At 44.4% G+C, this 23,879-nt stretch overlaps 1 protein-coding gene across 4 annotated transcripts in view; it reads right to left on the reverse strand.

The window, feature by feature from the left end:
- Masp1 (mannan binding lectin serine peptidase 1) overlaps positions 1–23,879 on the reverse strand; it is a 65,848-nt gene that overhangs the window by 19,746 nt on the left and 22,223 nt on the right. For 2 of the 4 annotated variants that reach the window (XM_008853128.2, XM_017803506.2), the window contains exons 3-10: positions 19,730–19,907; positions 17,787–17,918; positions 15,219–15,415; positions 12,703–12,850; positions 11,362–11,480; positions 10,332–10,410; positions 3,485–3,622; positions 2,092–2,166 (exon numbers count right to left, since the gene is read on the reverse strand). In XM_008853128.2, the coding sequence (XP_008851350.1) occupies positions 2,092–2,166; positions 3,485–3,622; positions 10,332–10,410; positions 11,362–11,480; positions 12,703–12,850; positions 15,219–15,415; positions 17,787–17,918; positions 19,730–19,907 (1,066 nt within the window). Of the gene's footprint in view, positions 1–2,091; positions 2,167–3,484; positions 3,623–7,330; positions 7,657–10,331; positions 10,411–11,361; positions 11,481–12,702; positions 12,851–15,218; positions 15,416–17,786; positions 17,919–19,729; positions 19,908–23,879 lie in introns of those variants that run through there. The other 2 variants (XM_029556446.1, XM_008853138.2) reach the window with 2 other exon arrangements.

Genomic DNA, 23,879 nt, shown 5'->3' on the forward strand with positions numbered 1-23,879 from the left:
CTTCCTCGGAGTGAGGAAGATTCTTGATTTGAAAAAGCTTTGGCTATGCTGAGGCCAGATTAAAGTGCTAGAAAACAGTGAGTACTGAAGCAACTAGGTCCCTTAAAACAAAAAGGTGATGACCAGAGTCAGAGAAAGCTCAGCACTGCCTCTGTGCAAACACCCATGTCTTCAGTTCATTTTGCTCTGCCCCTAACTCTGGAGGTAGCCGTGCAAAAATCACTATACCACCTTGATCTTTCGTTTTCACATCTGTAAAATGAAGTGGTAAATACCATCTGCTCAGAATCCTCTACCCCACAGGGGCAGACACTGTGATACCAGATGAAACGGCTTTGTCCATTTTGGCTTGTACCTCAGTCTTTCAAAAGGAAAGAATTTGGAAATTTCTGGCCTGGTCCAATGATGCACTGTGGTTTTTCCTAATCCTGGTGTTTCATGACTCACTATATCCAAGCAGTTTTGTATGGACAGAGGCTGAAGACCATAAAATGTTGGACATCCCTGGTCTTGCCCACTCACTTCTGAGGTATGGCCTCCCAGCCCCAGCTATTGTAATTACTTGCCAAAGATCCCAATTGAGAAGCCGCAGCACCAGGACGAGGAGGCCCCTAATTCCCAGCCCAGCACACGTTTCCCGCTCAGACTTTATAATGTGGCATCCTGGGATAGAACAGCTCCCCATTTCCTTGGTCACATACTCTTTTAACAACATGGAAAACTGAACCTCCAGCTTGCAGTAGCTTACCATGCCCCTCTTTGGGCCTCTACCACTTGAGTCCTGACTGTACTGTGGTCAAACCAAACTGAGGTGGGTGGAATTAGAGTGGGTGGGGTGACATCTTCCTTATCCCACCTCCTCAGTCTCTTCTTGGTGGTCACCCCTCCATGCCTGCACAAACGTCTATAGATACTGCCTCTTTGTAGAGGGCCCACTGCACTCCACACTGCAATGTAGATGCATTGTGGTGGCTGGGAACAGATTCTTAAATGCTGCTGTGTTCTTCATGAGGATCCATGTCAGAAAACTTAGCCTAGCATTTTACGTTGACCCCAGTATTTAAAAGCCTACTAACTGAATGCCAAGAGTTACTAAAATGTGCCGTTTACACAATACACATCTCGGTTTGTCCACCACTTCTATTCAGTAAAATGCAAAGACCATCTAGTGCTTTATCATGCTGCAAAGTTGCTGTTCATGGAACTCTGCATATAGAATCAGGGAGGACCATGATGTTCCAACATTCTCCAGTGTCGCCTTAAATGCTATATCATGTAAATGCTGTTACTCTTGATTTTCACAATTTTTTTCTTTTTTTGGTCTTTTTGAGACAGGGTCTCCCTGTAGCCCCAGCTGTCCTGAAACTCACTATGTAGACCAGGCTGGCTTTGAACTCACAGAGCTCCGCCTGCCTCTGCCTCCCGAGTGCTGGGATTAAAGGTGTGCGCCACAGAAATTTAATTTCTGTGGGTTGTGTTTAATCCCACAGTGAATGATTTGGGGCTATAATTTTCTAAGCTGATTTACATGTGGATGCATTGTCAGTGCAAAGCAAATCACCCATACTTCAACGCCAAAGCAAATTCCCCAGCATCTAAACACAGAGTGATACCTTTTGTCACCACAGAATTCTTTCTGTCTTAAAGTGGAGTCAGTAGATAAATACAGAGAATGAGAACTATTGGTGCACATTCCTTTTTGATTTCTGTAGAACATTATAGTTATTTGTGTTGTGCTGTCACCTTTTTGAAGCCTGGTGAGTGCTCAAGGACACGGTGTCCACTTTCCTGATTTCCCTGGCACAATGGCAGGTGCACATGTACATTGTGTCGGATGAAAAACCTTGAGTAGAAGACTGGATCTGGACAGGAGGGAGACAGGAGGGATTCCGAGACTATCAAGTGGGATGAGGCTGGAAGCTGGTTAGCTGAAGAAGGGGGTGGGGTGCTCGGTTTTCTGACGGCTGGCCTTTGGATAACATCCCTAAAAAGCAAAGCCTCCCCCTCTCGACTTCCCGTTAACAGCTGAAGCACCCGAGGACCTCAGGCCTTGGATAGGAGGCTGTGAGAAGGATTTGGAAAGTGAGGTACCTGGAAGGCAGGTGGGCAGACTTCTCTCCAGTCCTTCATTTATCCAGGTCCCATGGGCCGAACATGTATATATCCCTTTGTGAGTGAAGGGTGGGAGGGGAGAAAGACAATGTTACATGGAACACTTGACTCGGTTTTGGTTCTTAATCACTCTAGCTTTAACCTGGATCACTGCAGAGTTCTTCCTGAGGTCTCTCTGACGTCACCGACTCTGCAGTCTTTCATGATGAAGCTTTCCAGAAGAGGAATCTAACTATGCTCCTGCTCAGCTCAGAATTACTGTCTTCAACAAAACGAAACAAAAACCGACCTACTTTGCAGCACAGTTTCCAAAGGGTTGTGCATTCTGATCCTTGCCTGTCTGAGCACTTCTGCCCTGCCCTGCCCTGCCCTGCCCTGCCCGTGCTCCCAGCCCCTGGCAGATGTTTCTTTCTCATTAGTTTTAGAACATTTGTTCACACAGCTCTGTACAGCACGCAAACCTTTCTCTCCCTGCTCCGTTAAACTCTTTAATAACGTCACATTTGTGTCCACTGCCCAGTTTGAGCCTCACAGTAGCTCTGTGAGCTGTATAGCTGTTCTCATGTTGAAAAGAGAGATTTGGAAAAGTAGAGCATTTTCTTGGTGCCCATGTGCTGCAGGGGTGGAGTGGCTTTTTGTTTCCACGATGGTGAAGGTGGGGCATATACTTTCTCCCATATTGTTGTGACTGCTAGACTGGCTGTTGCTGGTCCTTTACCCTTGACCAATGTGCTATTGCCTAACCCCACGGACAGCCAGAAATCTCTGTCAGAAAGTGTAGAAGGACCTGTACAGAGACAGGGTGGCTGTGCTTAGGTCTTAGTCAGGGGATGTGTTAAACTTCCTGCTCCCCATTCTTTCATTCCACCTGACCTCTGTGCATGACATCAGAACAGGTCTTAAAAGGAAGCCTTCCTACAGGTCAGCTGAACGGCTCTGGCCTGGTCAGCCAGAACAGGAAGCAGAGAACGGCAGAGGCAGCCACACTGGCCATTTTTTGGAAACCTCAACTCTGCCTCAAACAACATGAAGGAATTTATTTTGGGAGGGTCCAGGCTTTCTTGAGAGTCTCAATTCTGCTCTAAATTTTGTCATGTATGTGCTCCGCCAACAAGTTCTGTACTCATTAGTAGAATTTTTGCTGAATTTCAGGTTAAAAGGAAAAACACCTGGTTTTCAGTCCTGGGACTGATTTAGATTTTTGTGTCTCTAAATGGACACATCAACTCCCGCATGTGGAGACCAAGAGTCAGATGATGTGATGGTGGGAGGATGGTTTACATCGTGAGGCTCTGTACATGTTCATTCCTTACAGAATGTTTTAACCCGAGGCCTAGAGAATATGAGCTATGGCTCAGTATCAAGGGCTTACCTGTGGTATTGTGATGCATCTTGTAATAGGGCTGCTGGCAAGAGTATCTTATCTCAGATTTGTAGGTGGTGAGGTTGTTTCTTGTGGGGAAGGTCACAAGCCCATGTTTCAGCCCTGCTGGGACTCCACAGTCTACAACTGAGAGAAGAAGTGAGACCCCTTAAGTACCCTTTGCTCTTTCTTGGGTGGGGAGGTAACCAGGGCATCTATCTTAGATGTGCAGGTTACACAGCACACACAAGTCCAGAGAGAAATAGTACCGTCTGTGTAACTGGTACCTCTGGACCTGTGCAGCACACCACACATGATCCACCAGTGGTTCTTCTTTTAGCATCTTCTTGTTATAGCCCTATTTCGTGGTCAGTTCACCTGGCCTGGTGTCAGCTTCAGGGCAGGGTAGACCTGCTGAGATTCAAGGAGACGTCAGTCTCTCTCCTCTGACTTCTAGCTCTGTTTCACAACCTTTTTTGCTTCTGTTGTCCAGGCATGAAGCCCACGGCTCAATGAGAAAATTCTGGCTGACCTGAACCAAAGAATCTTCCATTTTTCCAGTTCCGACCACAGGATGAATAAGAACAGTAAATGTGCTCCCATTGTAGCTTGGCACCAAAATAACAAAACCAAACAAACAAAACCCTAGCTTCTACGTGAGTACACAGCCCCACCCTGCTTGCTTTATCCAGGCATCTCCTTTGTCGACAGAACACAGGGAAAGTCAGGGACAGACAAACGTTCAGTTTGCACCTGATCATTTTCTCCATTTGATGGTAGCTGGCTATTGGGGCTGTAATCATAGTATTGGACATGACCAAAGATGCCTGAGTCTCACGATGACCTCTGGGGAGCCTGCATGTCTAGCTCTATCTTAGGGGAGTTGCTGAATGAACAGAGTCCAGCGTGAGTCAGCCTGGTCAGGACATCTTTTCATGGCTGCTTCAGAGGCCAAAGGCACTACTGGTTTCTTTTCAAGGGACTCCTTTTGGGAATGATGGTTGTTTCTAATGGAACCTTAACTTTAGGTCTATGTCAAAGCTGAAGAATCACAGAGGAATCATCAAATTTCACAGTTAGACAGAAAGCTGAGTTAGACCATCTAGAATTTCCTCTTTATGTTATAGATAAGCCCAGAAAGGAAACTCTCCGACTGGCCTAAAGTCATCCAAAGAGTTACTGTCAGAGTGAGAATGAGATCTGACCTTTAATTCAATGTGTTTTTAGTAAATTGTACTGACTGTTCATCCCTAAGTATCTGTTTTCCTGTTAAATGGCATGTATAGTAAATATTAGCTGGCTCATGTGGACGTTAGCTATCAATATTTCCAGAGGTCTGATACAATTTCCAAAGTTTTATCTCCTCCTCAGTTTTATCAACTCCTCTCAAGAGACAGAGAGGGGCCATCGACATCTGAATGTTAGTCAGACATTGGATTTTTAATCCTAGGACTTCAACTTCATCTTTCTGACTGACTTTTTGAGTTAGCTAACTTAAAGTATATCTAATTTCAAAGCCTTACAGGTTGGAGGAAAGGGATGAAGGATGAGTTCATGTAAGTATCCACAAGGAAGGCAGAGCCCAAAGGGGTAACTGGCTTTCAATTTCCTATGAACAAATCACTTCATTTGCATTGATCAACCAAATAGTGTCTATATAGGCACCCTTGAGTTTGTGAATAAATGTGTGAAGGTTAGCATTAGGATAATAAGAGATAATATTTGTTGTTTAGAACTCTAAGTTAGGGCTGGAGAGATGGCTCAGCAGTTAAGAGCACTGCTTCTTCAGAGGACCCAAGTTTGATTCCCAGAATCCACATGGTGGCTAACAACTGTTTATAATTCCAGTTTTAGGGGGTATGACATCCTCTTCTGGCCTCCACGGGCACTGCATGTGGTACACTTACACACATGCAGGCAAAACACACTCATACACATAAAATAAAAATAAATAAATCAAAAAAAAATTAAACTCTAAGTAGTTTTAAATTTACTTTCCTGCTGAGAATTAAAGTAGATATTCCACCACTTAGAAAATGCCCTAGGTTTGTATCTAGGTATTTAAGAAATATTTATTTTTATTTTATGTGGGAGTGTTTTGGCTGCTTGTGTATGTGTACCACATACATGCAATACCCATGGAGGCCAGAAGAGGGCATCAAATCCTCTGGAACTGGAGTTACATATGGTCGTTAGCTGTCACGTGGGTGCTGGGAACTGAATGTGGGTCCACTGTAAGAGCAGCTGATGCTCTTAACTGCTGAGTCATCTCTCCAGTCCCTGGCATCTAGATATTAACACTATTCTCATCTCCCCAAACTTTCTGGTAGTTTCTTGACGTAAAGTATCCTCGTGGCCCAACTATCCAGTTTCTGATGGAGGAATTCCAGGTTTGGCTCAGAGCCTATATTTAGGCTGATGTTGCCAGGGAGATACTTTCCAAGTTGAGGGACTACTCTCACATTGCTCCACATAGTAACTCTGCCCACTGATAGGGCTGTCAGAGAGAGGGGGTGGGTGACAAACAGAAAACAGGGTCATGTCGGCTTGTTTAGACTAAGTATGGAAGGAGCACACTTTCTTCCCAAGTGTACATTGACAGGCAAAATGCTATGTGTCTTTGGAAAGAGGCAACTTTCCCTAAGGGCCTCTTAGGCTGATAAAACCAACCAGTCAGAATGTGTGTCCCCAGCTGGTTTTGCTGCTTAAGAAAGCTCACTTCACTCTAAACTACCTCAAACCTGGTGATCTGTTGCTGACACTTATGTTTGTTTCAACACATCTTTCTTGGCCAACCTAAGTTCTGAGCATGCCTTTTGTATTCAAGGACTAGGCCCCAGCCCCTAGCCAGCCTCATTTTCTTCCTTCCCGAGTGTACCTACCTGCACTCCAGTGTCATCAGACCCTTCTGGTGCCACATCCCCTCTGCTGCCTCCCGCTGGGCCTTGCGTGTGCCTCCCTCACTCCCTGGAACACTCTGTGTCCGTGCTGCCACCCCATGAGGACTCTATCAAATGTTGCTTCTCCTGAAGACCCTTCTGACCCTTCTAACTGGACAGATCAGTTTACTTTTTCTGGACATCTTTATTCATATTTCTCTGATGGCATGTACCTTATGTTACCTATTATTGCAATCATTTTGGCACATATCAAATCTTCCTCAAATTGTGATTTCCTCCATCAGCTGACTATAATGACTGCAAATACTTTGTGGGCTGGCAAACATTTGCCCAGATGACATGTCTTTAGTGTCCATTCTACCTCCTCTGTTGGGGGCATCTCTACCCTAGGTCAGGAACTCAGTCTCCAAATTATTCACCATCCAACTTGCAGGACTCTGCCCTTACCCAGTAACCATCTAATCTCAGACCAGGCAGTCACAGTCTGAAAAAAAAAAGCTCCTTTGATATGTGTCCAGACCTTCTGTGCTGCCCTGCTCAGGCCTTTCTTTATAACTGTTCATGACCTGGTTACAGTCATGACCCCTGAGCTGAAGGCCACTGACTCTACACATGATCCCCATCTCTTTTAAGTTTTTAATCAGTGAGTTTTAAGGAATATAAAACTTGTGAACCCCAGAAGAAAGAACCTTGGTAGAATTTCAGCCCTAAAAATGTGGATGGGCAAGATAAAGTTTGTGAATGAGAAAATATCCAGATTTTCAAAAGCTCATTGTGTCGTTTTACCAATTCATGGTTGTTAAGACAGTAGCAACAGATAAAAATTTGAAAGTCGTAAAGTCATTTAAACCTTTGTGTGGAGTGGTTCAGAAGTCAGGACCCATGTTGCACTAGGCCACATGATTGTATATTACATCTGTGTTTCTAGAACCAAGCATGTTTTTCCTTTGAAAAGAGTACAGTCCACTTAGAGAGCCCTTAAAATCACTCATGGTCTTTCATTGCTCTTTGGAGCAATGTTTGAATGATGAGTAACTCATCACACATTCTTGCTCTTGGGTAGACAGCGCTTTCTACTGCTGAGCAGCCTTGCTCGGCGTCGGGTTCTGATCCACACTGACAGGGGCAAAAGAGTGTGGGCGGACAGGGAGGGGTGGAGTAGCTCTGGGACCCGATCTTTGCGCGGGGTCCATTCTCGAATGTCTGCACTGTGTGGGATTCCCGCCATTCACTCTGTCACTTGCTCTGACTCGAATTCAGTCTCCAAATCGAGCTCGCTTTCTGTCACCGTGGTGAAGTCAAAGTAGGATCAGGAGACCAAAAGGAAGAAAAGAGAGAGGAAGAGGGAGAAAGCAGGACAAGGAAGAGAGAAAAATTAGCAAGCAAAGCGGAAATAGTTCACGCAGGAAATACAGAAATCACTGCCCCAGAACCAAGAGTGCAGTTTAGATGCAGCCAGCGTGGAGGAGAGCTCGAGACTGCTGACTTGGTATCAGTCTGAGGCTGTACTTCCGGCTCCTGAGGAAGAGCCGGTTTGCCCTGCCTGGAGCATCCCATTCATCTGGCCCAAATGCTTATTTGACAGATGGCATTTAGAGTCTAGCAAGACTGTCACCCCAGCAAGGTGAAGGTAGGGGGGGCAACAATCCAGAATTCCCACTTCCGGTTCTTTTTTTTTTTTTTTTCATTTCTTTCTTTTTTGGGGCAGGGTATCATGTAGCCCAGACGGGCCTTGAATTCACTACATAGCTGAGGACGAACTTAAATTTTTAATTTTCCTGCCTCCACCCTCCATCTCCAGGGCGCTGGGATTACAGGCCTGTGTTCCCTTGCCTGGGGATCAGATCCAGGGCCTTGTGCCTGTTAGGTAAGCACACTGCCCCTCAGCTACATCTCTGGTCCCTCCCTCTGCTGCGTTGGTTCTCAGCCCAATTCTCCCACAGTCCCCAAGGACTCAACTTTCCAGTCTTGGCTGTGTATCTTTCCCTAGGACCTAGCAGAGTGCCAGGTACCCACAGATGCTCAAAGATGATGACTGTGTCTTTATGAGAGCTCTAATAGTCCTAATCCAGTTTACTGTGAGTTCAGTCCCATTTTAAGTATAAAGTGGCAAGGTGTTTTGTTGCTTTCTGACATAACACATAAAAATAGTGCTATCTAATATAGCACCTTACTCTAGGAATGTGACCATTACAATAATGTGTGTTTCATCAAGGAAAATATTAGTAACATTTTCTGCTTTCTGAAATTGAGAGATAACAAACCTTCTCCCACGAGGGAATGGGTTGGGGATAATTAGACTTTTATTACACTTTTGTTTCTGGCTCTCCACAGACATAGTATGTATAGTAACCCAGTTAGTTCTCACAACAATCTTGAGGGAAAAGACTGAGGCCTTAAGAGTGTAAGTAAATTGCTTAGGCACACAGACAGCTTGGTATTCATTTAAACGCACAGCTTTCAGACTCCAGAGCCAGGTTCTGTGCTAAGCACCAGAAATCTGCCTTTACCTTCTTCAAAATGATTCTTACTTTGCCCTGCAGGAGGCCTGGCTCAAAAGCACAGACACACTGTACCCTGGACCACCTATGGGAGGAGCATCTGAGGTCCTCAGGCCTGAACCTTGTCTTTTCTATCTGAATTCCCTACAGACCTATGCATCGGCATCCAGTAAGTACTGAACTTATTATTGAAGCTATAAAGTGACTGTTTTTCCCCCTCACAGGGCCCTAGACCACAGCCACATCATCATATGAAAAAGAAAAAAGCCCATTCTGATTTTAAGTGCCTGGGCTTTGCCTCAAGGGAACCCTCCTTCCAGTTTCCCTATGGTGTGTGTGGGGGGGGACTGTCTGCTGGGTGGGAACTATTTAGGGAAGGGAAAGGGGGTAGAGCCCAGTGTTTCAAGAACAGTCATGAAATGGACATCAATAAGACTGGCCTTATTTCTGTTCATTCTCCACTGTAAAGCAAATCCCTGGACCCTGTCCTTCTGTCCCTGACTCTGCCACTACTACCTTGTTGTTATATATAGCTTCTGAAATTTCAGTCTCACATTGGAAATTTGGTGTGGAAAAAAAGGAGGTAGTGATTAGAAATCTGTTTTTCTTTTTTTAAACAAAGCTTAATCGATGGTATATGGATCATTCTATTCTAGAAACATTGGCATATGTTCTAGAATTAAAGCTAATCCAACCTTTTTATTTTTTATTTTATTTAACTTTTTAAAGAACCAACTCTTAGATTCAATGATTCTTTGCATTGTTTTCTTTGTTTCTATCTCATTAATTTTAGACCAGTCTGGCCTCGAACTCACAAAGATCTGCCTGCCTCTGCCTCCCAAGTGCTGGGATTAAAGGCGTGCACCACCACGCCTGAATCCAACATTTTTATTTTATAGTTAAGGTGAAGGATTTTGTTCCTGGTCACTGAATATGGTGGGGGCATACTAGGCAAGAACTCCAGACTCCCAGAGCCAGTGTCCCTAATTTTATATATAGGTCTTCTGGGCTGACCCAAGAGTCCTTCCTACATAACCCTAAGTCATTAGCTAACCCAGAAATGTCTGTGAGTGACTGCCTTGTAGAGACATACAAAGCCACTCAGTCCTGGGCACCATTGGCAATCTAATTTCCTGAATTAACAGCTGTCAGAGCTCCTTTGGAACCTCATGACAATGCTACTCCTTTATCAAATTTGGCACCCTGTCTGCAGCAGAACTGAGTGAAATTCGTGTTTCGTAAACCAGGTCCCACAAAAGTTGTTCTAGGGAGGGATCGCAAAGTTGTGTCTTCTGAAATGAGCATGTATAGTCCCCTTGCCTATCTCTCAGGTTGTTCCTGATTTCTATCCATCTCTCTATGAGAGCTCTGGCCAAGTGTTCACCCCTTTACGGTCTCAGGTTAAATCCCGCCATGAGGAGATGTCATTAAAGCCAACGCATTTGACTGTCTTACTTTTACAAGTGGGAATCTTGTTACTCCATGTACCATCCTTCAGACACTCAATCTGGAATGTATCCATCATCACATTATCCTGAAAAGAAACCAGAAGGGAGTGTGAAGAAGGAGGGAGTAGGTCAATGCTTGTTTCCCATCAAAATAGCTCAAATTCCAAACCGGGCTGTCCTTAACTGGGATTCCCTCCCCATGAGCCTCCAAAGGCAAGTTCGCCCACAGGTAGAGACAGATTCTGACTCCCTACTCCCCGTTTGTACTCTGGGCACAAGCCAGGGCAATGATCTCTAAATGGTAGTTTTTGACTCCATTTTCAGAGCAGTGGTTCTCAAACTACAGCAAGCAGTCAGCGTCACCTAGAGGGCTCGTGGAGACAGACTGCTTGTCCCTGCCACCAGAATTCCAGTTCAATGGGTCTGACCTACCCAAGGATTCACATTTCTAACAAGTTCCCAGGTAATGCTGATGCTGCCGGTCCAGCCCCTTCCTGAGGGCCATTCCTCCAGAGTAGCGGACCTCTAGCTTGACTGCACACTGGGCTCACCTGGGGAACATAAAAATACCAAGCACTGGTCCCAGCCTCAAGCCTCCCCAAGTGAGAGCTGGGAGATGACTTGTTATGACTGTTGTTTTGAAAGGTTAGTAGGAGAACCACTGCTTCTGAGGGTGGTTGATACAGTGCCCACCTGCCGTTTGAACAACCTCCATTTCCCTTTCCAGTGCCTGCCACTACTCTGTACTTTGTTACGGTTGTTGTCCCTGATTATGGAGCCATATGGACATTTTTTTTATTTACAGAGAAGTGGGTACCCCCCATTTATGGTGTAGACACATTTTTTAAAACTCGGGGCCACCCATACCCTGACAAAGGACTTTTGTGCCATTTTGAGAAGCTTTTGAATTTTGGGAGCTTTTAGGAGGTTCAAAGGGCAGCTAGGAAATACTGTGCAGGTGCCATGGCAAGCTTCAGCAGCACTGGCCACCAGTGGCTCTGGCCTGCTCACTTGTCTTTCCAGTCAGGGTTCTATACCTTCAGCACTTTGTAGCCGGTGTCACAGCTGATGAGCAGCTGGTCTTTGAAGGAGTACGTGGCTTGCGAGGGCTCAGTTTTCCCATGCACAGGAGGCTGTAGCTTTGGGCACTCATTTCCTGGTGGGAGGTAAATGAAAAGGCAGCAGGCGAGAAGCAAGGAAATGACGGTAAAGGGTCAGCGCCTAGAAAGGAAGGCCTGAAGGAGGTGGGAACAACAGGACTGTGGGTCTAGAGCGGAGACGTGGAAGCCAGGATTGAGCCACTTGCCAACTTGGACCTCCATTTCCTCATTTGTAAAATGAAGGGGCCAGCCAAATAGTTTCATTAGCACTCAGAGTTTGGAGGAATATAAATGTCATCAACTCAACCCCTCTCCCATGCTTTCTTTACAGTGTCCCTGCTTGCATCCTTACAGTGACAAGGAGCTCACCTCCTCCCAGGCCTGTACACACGGCCAACGTCTGGTTAAATAAACTGTTTTCTTATTCAATTGAAATTTGTGCCCTGGCAATTTTTACTCACTAGGCCACCCTGAGTGACTGCAATTTCCCCTTCTTCCCAAGATCCCTTTCTCAAAGCAGTAAGACTCCAGTTGTATGCTACCGAATCCTCTTTTCAAAAGGCTAATCCTGACAAGATCCTCAATGCCTGTGCCTAACCTTGGTAATTTTTCAGGGACAAACTTTCCTTTTTAATTTCCTGTCCACTTCTCTCCCCAGGCTGGACCCTGGATGGGACAATGCAGGCAGAGCCAGGCCCCCTGGGTCTATGAAGTGGATTAGTCTCTCCCGGATATGCCTACCCTCATTTGCTTTGAGTTATTACAGACTTCTTGAGTCCAATGACTCCCTCAGAATTTGGGTCAGGACTGGCTGCCTTGGAACAGTAGGAATGGGGGCCATAGGTTGTGCCAGGCTAGGGGCCTATCTGGTGATAGATCTCATAGTGAAACATTTAGAGTTATAGGTCCACTCAAACTCCATTCCCAGATTTAGAGAAGGCTGGGGTGGGAGGGCCCTTTCCAGGTCCAATTAATCCCCATGTGGGGGGAAATAGAAGTGGAATGTCTGTTTTTGGTCTTTCCACACGATGCTTGAATGCAGCCAGTTTAAGAACTACCGTTCTAGTGGCAGTCCAGTCCCCGTGCTTCTCCTGCCCCATTTTATAGATGGGAATCTCACTCAGGAGACAGCATGTACCGTGGCGGTTCTGAGTTACTCACATAGGAGCCCTCCTGGCTCCCTAGAGGGGTTTCAGGACTGAATCCCTCCTCCCTCAACCACCCTCCCTATGAGCACTGAGCACCATGGCTCAGTGTGACCTGGAGGGGAGGGCTTACCTGCAGCCCTGTAAGAGAGCCTCCAGCCTCGGTTCTCTCCTGAGTTGTCACTGCGGAATAGGATCTGGACACTGTGACTCTGGGTACTGATGGTTTCTGGGGCTTTTTCTCCACAGAAGGGCCCCCACACTTTTGGACCAGCTTTAATCTAAGAGAAGCAACATGGAGACAGAAAAGTCACATCTGAGCAGTGGTGGGAGCTGCTGCAGGTAACACCTCTACATTGCATGTTAGAATTTTCTGGAAGCTCAGTGTGAATCCATTGTATTCATTCATGTTTTTGATGGGACTTACCAATCACCAAAACATTTTACAGCCTTGCAATTCCAATCACAAATCTCAGTTTCCAGTGGCCCTGGGGATGGGCAAAGTGGATTCATCTTATGGCTAAAGATGGCAGAGTGTTGTCCAATGCACAAAACAGATAAGGTTCCTGCTCTCAAAGAATTTGCACTTTTGTGAGACAGACTAACACTAAATAATAAATAATTATAGGTGGCTATATAATAGGAATATATTCTGTACAGTTATAATTTAGATGCTAAATGCATATAGTCTATAGACATTATTTGTGTAATAGAAATATTGTACTAACAATTTTTAGGTGATCAAGGGAGGCTTTTTGATGAAGTGGCATTAGATCTGACATGTAGGATGAGCCTGTCATTTGAGGAGGACAGAAGACCATTTTCTAGGTAAAGAATACAGCTATGTGAAAGATAAAGGGAAAGATCTTGGCAGGTGTGAAGAATAGAATAAGAAACCAATGTGGCTGGACAGAGGGGGCGGCATGAGACCGCACAGGCAGCAAGGGACTCATTTTGTTGAGAAATTTAGTTTAATTCCATATATAGTCTTGATGTGATCTGTTTGTTACAACCGTCTACGCTGTGGGAAAACAGATGATGTAGGGTGAGTACGGAAGCAAAAACAACAGTGCGGAAGGGTGTAGATGAACAGGACAGTGGTAAACGCTTTGGACTAGAATGAGTGAAGCAGGCACTATAGGTTGATCTAATCCCCCAGCTCCCAGTCTTGGGTCTTTCCTGTGCTTTTAACCCCTCTTCCTTCCATGGAAGGAAGGACTCCTTCACTGGCCGTTTGGTGACTTGTCTAATACTGAGCAACATCATATATTTGATGGGAAGTGATACTTCAAAAGGTATGGTGTCTCTGTATGGATCCCTTGCCAAGCTCATGGAGCACTTTGTGTACTAATCAGAATTCCAAGACAATCTCTATGCTCTTCTCCTCTGGTATTACCTTGTGCTATGTTATATTACATGACAAGAAGGTCTTTCCAGGGAGCAATAAAGAAAGAACTGAGAGTATCTTCTGATGCCAAGACAGACCACTTGATAATCAGGAAGAACTTGGAACTTCAGTTCTGCAGAAGCTAGGAATGGAATTCTGCCAACCCTTAGGCGATCTTAGAGGTTGATTCTTCCCTGGATCATCAAGGAGAGAGCTCCATCAAGTTAACACCTTGATTTCAGTCCCATGAAACCCTGTGCAGAGAACCCAGTAGAGCCCACTAGGACTTCTGATTTACCAAATAACATGCTAAGAGTTGTTGTTATATGTGATAAGTTATTATGTTGGAAGTCATTTACCTCTGAACAATAAGGATATGCCCTCATGTATGGGTCAGGCTTCTCTCCCTTTTGGACTTCATATTTTATGGCTCTTTCTGACAGCATTTGTGGGTTCCTCTTCATCTGTCTAGCTCTGAGAATTCATTACATTCTAATTTCCTGTTTTGTTCTCTTGAACAGCTCACCATCTGCATGGTTTAAATAAGTGCCTCTCTGTACATGTCATAGTACTTTCCTTTCTCCCAGATAAGAGCCCAGAATTCAGCTTCACTTAGATACTTCAGGTGGTCACTTCTGGGAATTGCTGACTTTATTTCCTACATATCTAAGAACTATTTCTCCCACTATTTCTAGTCATGGCTGAAATTCAGGCTCTCTTTGCATACCAACTATACTATTAGCATAATTGCAAATGGCGCATATTGGCCTGGGGCATTCGCTTCCCTTGTTGTTGTCTTTCTCATGGCCTCTTCTCCCAAGCAAGACCAGCTACATAATGGTGCTGTCCAGAAACTGAAAATGTGAGCACCTTGCTCATAATATATAAGGAAGCTCAAGATGGCAGTAGCAGCATGCCAAAGCCATCATGGGTCCCTTCTGAGTGCAGGGCTTTGTGAGATGACTGTATGGGGTGCACTCCATGATGTTGTCTGTGCCCAGGAGACCTATCCAAAATATTGATTTGACTTTGTGACTCTCCACTTCAAATTACCCTGTTGGCCAGGGAACTAGTTTGGAATTAGAAGAGATCCCCAAACTGGATTCAACTAAGCTAAGATGTTCTCTTAAATAATGATATGTTGGGAAGTTAGCTGCTTGATCTTTTACCCTGAGGGAAGCTGAAAAGCTCAGAATATTGATTTTCCCAATTCAGCAAAGATGCTCCAGCATCCTCAGGACAAGTGCTTATTGTAGGCTTACCTTAATGTAGTCATAGGGACAGGGCACCTCAGGATGGTCCTCAATGTCGAAAATGTCCTCAAACTGGAGGCTGACCATGAAGCCCTCCTCCAGCTCAATGGTGTAGGAACATTCAGAGCTCTTGGGGTAAGGGTTGGGGTAATCAGGACTGGTGATCATGCCTGTCCTCTGGGTAAAGATGTTGTCGCTGCACTCCACTGTTGGAAACACAGCAGGGAAAATGCATACTGTTGCCACAGACACAACATAGCCTTGCTTATCTGTCACTGTATAATCTTTCCAGTGTCCCCAGTGGATACTCAGAGAAGGAATCCCCACTTTACTAAGAAACAGAAACTCTGTGAAGGGTAGTTATTCATCCAAGGTCACCTGCCTAAAAATCTGCAGTCAAGATTCAACAATAGACTTTCCAAGTCTCCATCAGAGCTGTCTACCCTGAATGATGATTCTTGCCATTGGATCCTCTGGTGGGACAGGAAAGGGATTCTGAGAAGGAAGGGTTTTGAGATGAAGAGCTCAAATGGGGGACTAGACCTCTTTGGCCCTGCTTTATCCTTTGCCCAAGCTTCTTTTAGGTCTCGGCTCAAAGCCTCTTTGGTTATCATCTAATAAAAATCCCTCACACGCACCCTCACCGTTCATCATGTCACATGTTCCTTTACTGGTTTTTTGACCCCTATTAAACTTAGTTCTGTGAGCACAGGATTCTGCTTTGTTCAGTACTGTATTTCTGCCAGCAGCGACCCAGAATCCTGGGAGCCTGGTCATGACTTAGCCCTTTCTTGGCTGCCGAACCTTTGCCCTTGGGTCGGCCCATCCTAGACCTGGCATGTCTATGCATTCTAAGCCTTTGCTCAACCTGAACATTTGCAAATGAGGAAACAGTAGCCAGAAAGGCGAGCATGACTAATATGAAGCCCCACAGCAAGCACTGCAGAATGAGGCTGGGACTGAGGTCCCCTGAATCTCCATCTGTTTTCATTCTTATGGAGAACTCTCATTCCCAAAGAGATTAGAACTGGCTCTTGCGGAAGGGAATCTTCTTATGCATAGTACGCAGATAGGCATGCAGTGCATAAACAGATGGATAGCATATTTGTGGTATTTTTTTAAAAAGGTTTCTGGGGGCAGAGTGAAAAGCTTCATGCTACCTGAGCTTTCTTAGCCCCACTGTATTTAGTACACTGTAGACATCTGATAAAATACTTACTGAATGAAATAAATAAAAAAATACAGTCCTCTTTAGGAAAATTCATGTATGTGCCTCCTTTTACACTACTTTATGCTGATGAGTGTTTACAAGTAGTGTAAGGCTTTACTCAGGAGACAAGCAGTAGTTTTTGGAGAAAGAAGAAAGGGAACCCTTAACTGCTGCCTTACTGTCTTCCAGTGAACCTTATTTAATTTCCAGGTGAGTTCATGAGCACACTTCCTCCCCCTGAGCCACACTAATCCATGCCAGTTCCCTAAATGCCCCAAGTTCCACCACACTTCTGAATATTTGCAGAAGCTGTTCTCCCTGCTGCAATGCTCATTCTTTCTTCCTGTCAAGGGACATCATCTCTAGAAAGCACATACCCATGTCTCCAAGCCAGCTCATGTTTGACCATGCTTCCTTATGTAAACATAGCAAATGTAGCATTTATTGCATCTTACGTGGCTGTTACCCTACTAGCCTGGAAAATGCCACCCTTCTTTTCTTCCATTCCTGCCCTGACCTCCCAATCTAAGACTGCAAATCAGGAGCCATTCCAATGGAAGAAGACAGAGAGCCGGAGAGGATGGGTCAGTTCCTTGCCATCTCTACCTTTGCCTCTCTCCTCCTTCTCCTTTGGTCTGAGGTACTCTCTGTTAGGGACTGAGAGGACTACTGGAGCAAAGAGAAAAAGGAACTTTGGGTGAATTCATGTCTCAGAAAAGACTGGGAAACCCATTTCCTAGTACTTGGTCAGTTTGGTTACTTGCAGTAAGAGAGTAGATAGAAACCTGTGGAGCAGACATGCTGCATGGGAATGAAGGCCTCAGAACTTCTCTCATATGCTCCACTGAGAATGGATCCTTGGCTCCCAGCAGGGTGAACACTCATCACTTATCTACGTGATGTCTTCATTGTACCTCTGATGCATGGTGTGTGTGTGTATGTGTGTGTGTATGTGTGTGTGTGTGTGTGTGTGCGTGCACACGTATGTGTGTGCAGGTGTGCATTCCTGTGCACATGCATGCAAAGACCAGATGTCAGTATCAGTTGTCTTTTCTATGGCTCTCCGTCTGAGAGATGGGTCTTTCGCCACACCTGTAGCCCATAGGTTTTCTGTTAGACTACTTGGTCATCAAGCCCCCGGGACCTGCCTCTTTTCTCTCTCCAGGACTGGGGTCACAGGCATGTGCCTCCAAGCCTAGCTTTTTGGGTGCTGGGGTGTCTGAACACAAGCTTATGCAGCAAGCACTTACCCACCAAACCATCTACCCGTCCTGACTTCATTTTTAATTGCTCCTACTGTGTCCCCCTAAACTCATTGAAAGATGCAGCAGACCATGACACTGCACAGAATTATCCCTAGGCGCTACCTCGGCAAGTCCTGTTGTCTGTGTGCAGGATGTAGCCAAAGCGGCAGGAGCAGTAGTAGCCGCCGATGTAGTTGTGACAGTGGTGGTCACAGGACAGCTCCTCATCCTCCCGCTCCTTGCACTCGTCCACATCTGTAGGTCAGGCAGAAATGTAGTCAGTCACACACAATGACAAAGACAACAGCGACATTTACAGGACACCAGGAAAGTTCACCATCGGGCACTTCATGCATTCTTTCATTTAATCCTTACATTTAGCCCGGAGGCAGTCATTATCAACATTTGACAATTGAAGTAACCAGAAAAGGGAAGTTAAGTAACTTGCCCAAGATCACAGTAGGCCACCTAACTCCTTGTGGAAGTGCCGTTCTGTAACAGTTAGGATAACTGCTATATGTCAGGCCACAGTCTTGGGAAGCAGGGCGGTTACCACCCTCATCCTATGGGTGATGATACTGAGACAGAGAACTCAGGTAGGCTCTTCCAGAGCTTGGGCTTATAACGTCTAAACCGCCATGTTGCCTGTTTTCTTTCCTTTTTCCTTCCTTCCTCCTCCTCCCTCCTTCCTTCCTCCCTCCCTCCCTCCCTTCCTCCCTCCTCTTTCCTTCCTTCCTTCCTTCCTTCCTCCTCCGCCCTCCTTCCTTCCTCCCTCCTCTTTCCTTCCTTCCTTCCTCCTCCGCCCTCCTTCCTTCCTCCCTCCTCTTTCCTTCCTTCCTTCCTCCTCCGCCCTCCTTCCTTCCTCCCTCCTCTTTCCTTCCTTCCTTCCTCCTCCGCCCTCCTTCCTTCCTCCCTCCTCTTTCCTTCCTTCCTTCCTCCCTCCCTCCCTTCCTCTCTCTCTTTCTCTCTTTCTTTCTTTCTTTCTTTCTTTCTTTCTTTCTTTCTTTCTTTCCCCTTGATATGGATCAAGTCCTGTCTTAGGCATTTAAATATACATTCCCCCAAAGAAGCATTTGTATGACCAGCAAGTACATGAAAAGATAACCCATCATCATTAGTCATCAGGGCAATGCATTTTAAACCATACATACTCACCAGAGCAATTAAAATGGGAGGGAAAAATTGACAACATTTAACATAGTGAGGATATGGTGCTGTCAGAGATCTCACACACTGATATACAAATGATATTATTGTTTTGAAAAGGTTTGGCAGTTTCTTGTAAGACTAAACATAGCTACTCTAAGCCCAGTAATTCTGTTTCTAGATATTTACCAATTAAAATGAAAACATATATCCACAAAAAAGATTGAAAGAAACTTTATTAAGGAGAGTAAAAAGCAAAGCTCAGATGTCCCTCAGTGGGAAAATAAATTAAAAACTCATATTATCTTCATACAATGGAATATCATTTTTTTCAGGGAATGGGCAAAAATACAAATGAATCTCAGGAACATCATGTGAGTAAGAGAACCCTCATGCCCAAACTGTATTTTCCGTTTGCTCATTTCCATGAAGTTTTGAGACAAAACTAATCTGTGGAAGAAGAAAATCGGAGTGACTGTTTCCTGTAAGAATTTGGAGCAAAGGGCTTGACTGGGGAAGAACATGAACGAACTTCCTGGGGAGATGGTAAAGTTCAGTGTATGTCAAGGGTTTGGATCACACAGAAATATATTTTTTTTTTCAAAATGCAACAAAGGCATACTTAAGATGTGTGCATTTTTATGTGTATATTCCACAGTAAAACAAAAATTTGTGAATGGGTATTAAACTAGGAAGAAATACACTGATGTCTGTAGTTGCTTTGGAATGTAGCAAAAAAGAAAGAATTTGGCTGAAGGGGTGATAGCTAGCTAGATAGCTAGGTAGCTATGATGGCGCAAACGGTAGCCTTCAGAGGCAGAATCTATGGGGTGAGTGTGCAGGTGTCCCAGTGAAGGAGAGGGCACATGACAGTCCTCATCTTTAGAGACAGAGCGAGACCTGAGGATAAAGCAACTTACCCACAGCCATGTAGTGGGCGTCAAAACCAGTGAATCGCTCCTCATTGGAGAAATCTGACCGGAAAGTGACGGACATGAAGGAGCCAGGGGAGAGAACCACTTCCTGGCCGGGGGTTTGCTCTGTATCTGTGGTTTCTCTGCCACAGAAGGTTGCCAGCACCTGGTCTTCCGTTTCTACCTTTGAGATCAAAGTAAAAGGGAATAAGATGAAGAGCTTCCCACATTAGCTTCTCTCCTGATCTCCGGAGAACAGAGGTCAGGGCTGCCCACATATAAACTAAGCAGCCTGGGAAACACAAAGAAAAGAGACTGGAAATTCTTGGATCTAAGGAAGACTTGGTATACAGGTCCATGTAAATGTGGCCATCTGATCAGATTCATTCATTTTATTTAGTTCCAGCAAAAGAGGCTTGATATTTGTCATTTCTATTGCCAACCAGAGGAGTTATTCATTGACAACAACCCAATGCAAAATTCAAAAAGAGCTAAATAATCTCAAAGATGGATTCTGTATGCAGCAGGAACTTAACCAAATTTCCAGTGAAAAGAAACTTTACACAGAGTAACTCATTCGTGGAGCATCCAATGTGTGCCTGCCACTGAGAGAAGCCCGAGATGGGGTGATGAAAGCTGAGTAAGACACAGTGCTCTGCACAGGACGGCAGCCTTCAGATGGACAGACACAGGCAGAGCTGTGACAGTGTGGCTAGAGCATTCAGAGAGGCACCAGGAGGTGAAAGATCCCCAGTGGAACATAAGCTACAGGAAATTTGGACAGATTTAAAAAGAAAAAAACAGACATGTCCTCAGTACGTGGAATAAAATTTGGCACATAGTATTTAGCCAATAAATATATGTTAACAAGAACTAAAACTACTACATATACATATATATGTATATATATATATATACACACATATATATGTATATTGTGAGAACTGTGAGAAGCCAGGGAGTCTGCACAGACTGTGGGAGGAGATGTACTTGGAAGGATATTTGTAAAGTAGATTTTGGTTGACTTTGAATGCCATTGATGTTGTGCCTGGAAGATACTGAAATTTATTTAACAAGAATTTATGTAATGATAACTATATTTAATAGATAGTCTTTAAAAACACAGAAACTATTTATTGGAATCATCCAGAAATTCTCTCTCTCTCTCTCTCTCTCTCTCTCTCTCTCTCTCTCTCTCTCTCTCTCTCTCTCTCTCTCTCTCTCTCTCTCTCTCTCTCTCTCTCTCTCTCTCTCTCTCTCTCTCTCTCTCTCTCTCTCTCTCTCTCTCTCTCTCTCTCTCTCTCTCTCTCTCTCTCTCTCTCTCTCTCTCTCTCTCTCTCTCTCTCTCTCTCTCTCTCTCTCTCTCTCTCTCTCTCTCTCTCTCTCTCTCTCTCTGTGTGTGTGTGTGGGTGTGTGTGTGTGTGTGTTGAAACCAGACACAAAATTCTTCTACTTGTCAAAGAATTCCCCCAATTTGGAAGAGCCAGAAGCCATGTGAAAATTCAGAGAACAGAGCAGAGATAGGCCTCTGGTCACCTAAAGCTGACTTTATGTGTCTTGTCTGCTCTGGGAGATAGCTGCTTGGTCTATTCGACTATGTGGTTTGCCCTGCTTCTTCGTCCCCACTCCATCATCTTACACCTCACTTGACTCTTTGGATTTCTGTTTGTAATATCTGAACTGATGTTCCACCCAAGCTACATGAAATAATCTTATAGAGAATGATTTCTGTTGCCTTGCAAAGTCACTCAGGCGAAGTTCTCAAAGGCTGTCTATATCAAGTAGCTTCTAATAAATTCATTGTTCTGTTCATTAGCTTAGCAAGGAAGATCTTGACATTTGACACTTCTGTTTTGAAGCTAATGATTTATTTATTTAAAATAAGAAGGAGTTTTAGAGGAAAGCAATTTGCCCTGGCAACAAAACACAGGCATGATTAATCACGAATGTTGGGAATTGAAGTGTAAACAGAGGATGAGCTCATGGCTTTGCTATTTGTCCTGTCTCTCTGCAGATAGCAGCAAACTCCCACCAGCCTCTGACTGTAGAAGGTGCCTTTTTTCACACAGTTGGAAGGCCACTCCGTGAAGATCCCAGCTGGCATGGTATTGTTCTTAGCTGAGTTTTCCAGATAGCTGGAGGTTTTCTAACAGTAATCCTTAAAATTACTGTTTTCTTTTGTGTATAATTCTTCCTTTTAAAAAGTGCTTTATATAAATCACCATTTTCTCAAGTAAAGCACAGTATGCTTTCCTTGGTGATCTAGAACATTGTTACAAATTAGAAAATCATGATATTACATTTAAATGGAGCCCTCAGGGATACGGAGCTGTGTACCATTGGCCCTACATGGAATGCTGCTGAGCTTTATGCCTTTGCAGTTTTTATGTCTTCTTGATGAGGTGTTCTACTTTCTGTCTTTTAATCAGTCTGGTACCTGTACTTTTCTGTTTGCCTATTTTTTAAAATATATTATTTATTCTTTTTATTTTATGTGTATGAATGTATTGCCTGCACATATGTAAGTGCACATATGTAAGTACAATGCCCTTGGAAGTCAGAAGAGGGCATATGATTCCCTTGAACTGGAGTTACAGATGGTTGTTAGCCACCACGTGGGTACTGGGAACCGAACCTGGGTCCTCTGCAACAGCAGCCATTTCTTCTCTTAATCACTGAGCCGTCTCTCTAGCCCCCTTTTGCCTATTTCAAATGTGTTATAAATTAGAACCTACTTAAACTGCTCTTGTTAAAATTTAATAGGAAGAAGACTTAATAGGTTGACAGCAAGGATATGGGAAGAGATTCTTCATTGCATAACTGCACAGGCAGTGCTCGATCTTAGCATTGGTGCCCCAATAGCGAGTGGTCTGAGCTTCTGTTCCTGGTCCCACATAAACTACTCTAGGTTTATCATTTCACTTATCCACCTGTGAAGCAGGATTTTGAACTTGCTGATCAGGAAATTAGTGTCCTACAAAACATCATGGCAATAAAATAAAGAAATTATCTATAGGATAGAGAGTGGAAATTTCAACATTCACATCTAGGCTGCCTGATGAACTTGATCTTATTTGTAATCCATAGTGACCCATTTAAAGACAGATTATCAATGAATAGTTGTACTTTGTGCCATAACAGTTCCAGCCACAACAACTTTCCTATAGCTTGGCAGGAAGGGCCCCACAGCCTCTTGGGTTCTACAGTATGAAGCATAGGCCCTTTCAAGTGAGAGCAACCAGAGATCATTTAGACTAAAGAGGGAACTGTGGTAAGTTCCCTCTTTCCTTGCAACTTCTGGGCTTTCTGATCTTTTCCTGATGATCAACCGTGATTGCCCTACAGCCACCCCATTCCAGAGAACAGGTATGCATGCCTCAGCTGAGAGTCACAGAGACTGAGTCTGAGACAGTTTTAGAAGCAGAAAAGGACAGTCTTCAGCCCTGGGTAGGATCTGAGCGTATCACGTTGGGAGACCCCTTTAAGGGGCTTTCAGTTTCCCTCCTTCCAGAGGAAGCAGAGGTCCAGAAGTGGGACGTGACTTTTGGAAGAACAGAGAGATAACATCAGCATTTCTGATACCAGTTTTGCTATTGAAATGGTTCTGAAACTGGGTAAAGAACCACCAACACAGAGAGCACATGACAAAAGACATAGACCCTTGGCCAAACAATTTTTTTCTTGACAGTCTCTTGAAACTTTATCTTGAGTGCATGGAATTTTCTCCCAGAGAGAATATGGCTCAGTGACAGCTCCAGTCATAACCTAAATAGAGTGGTCACTGGCCTTGGTTAACATTTGTATTCCAATGTTTCATTATAAAGTTCTACAGAGATCAGTTGCCTCTGGGTATAGCAGGATTGAGCTCCGGCTTCTATTTTGACTGTCCTGTACCTGGAGTCATCATATCAACTTGGTGGAGGTGACTTCTCAGGTGAAAAAAAAATCATAACAATAGAGGTCCACTTGAGTGAGGACCACAGTCTCTTCAGTCCTTTTCTTCATTATTGCAGCAGCCATGGTGTTGTAGTCTTGTTATTTGGGACACCAGCATGTGGTTGCATGTAGTCAACTTGTTTTCTTTTAACTCAATTCAACAAATATTTATACACCAAGTTCTGTCTGGATTATAATATGAAGTATGCCAGCAAATATT

Source organism: Nannospalax galili, unplaced genomic scaffold (assembly GCF_000622305.1).
Source record: "Nannospalax galili isolate Female #2095 unplaced genomic scaffold, S.galili_v1.0 scaffold591, whole genome shotgun sequence".
Taxonomy (NCBI): domain Eukaryota; kingdom Metazoa; phylum Chordata; class Mammalia; order Rodentia; family Spalacidae; genus Nannospalax; species Nannospalax galili.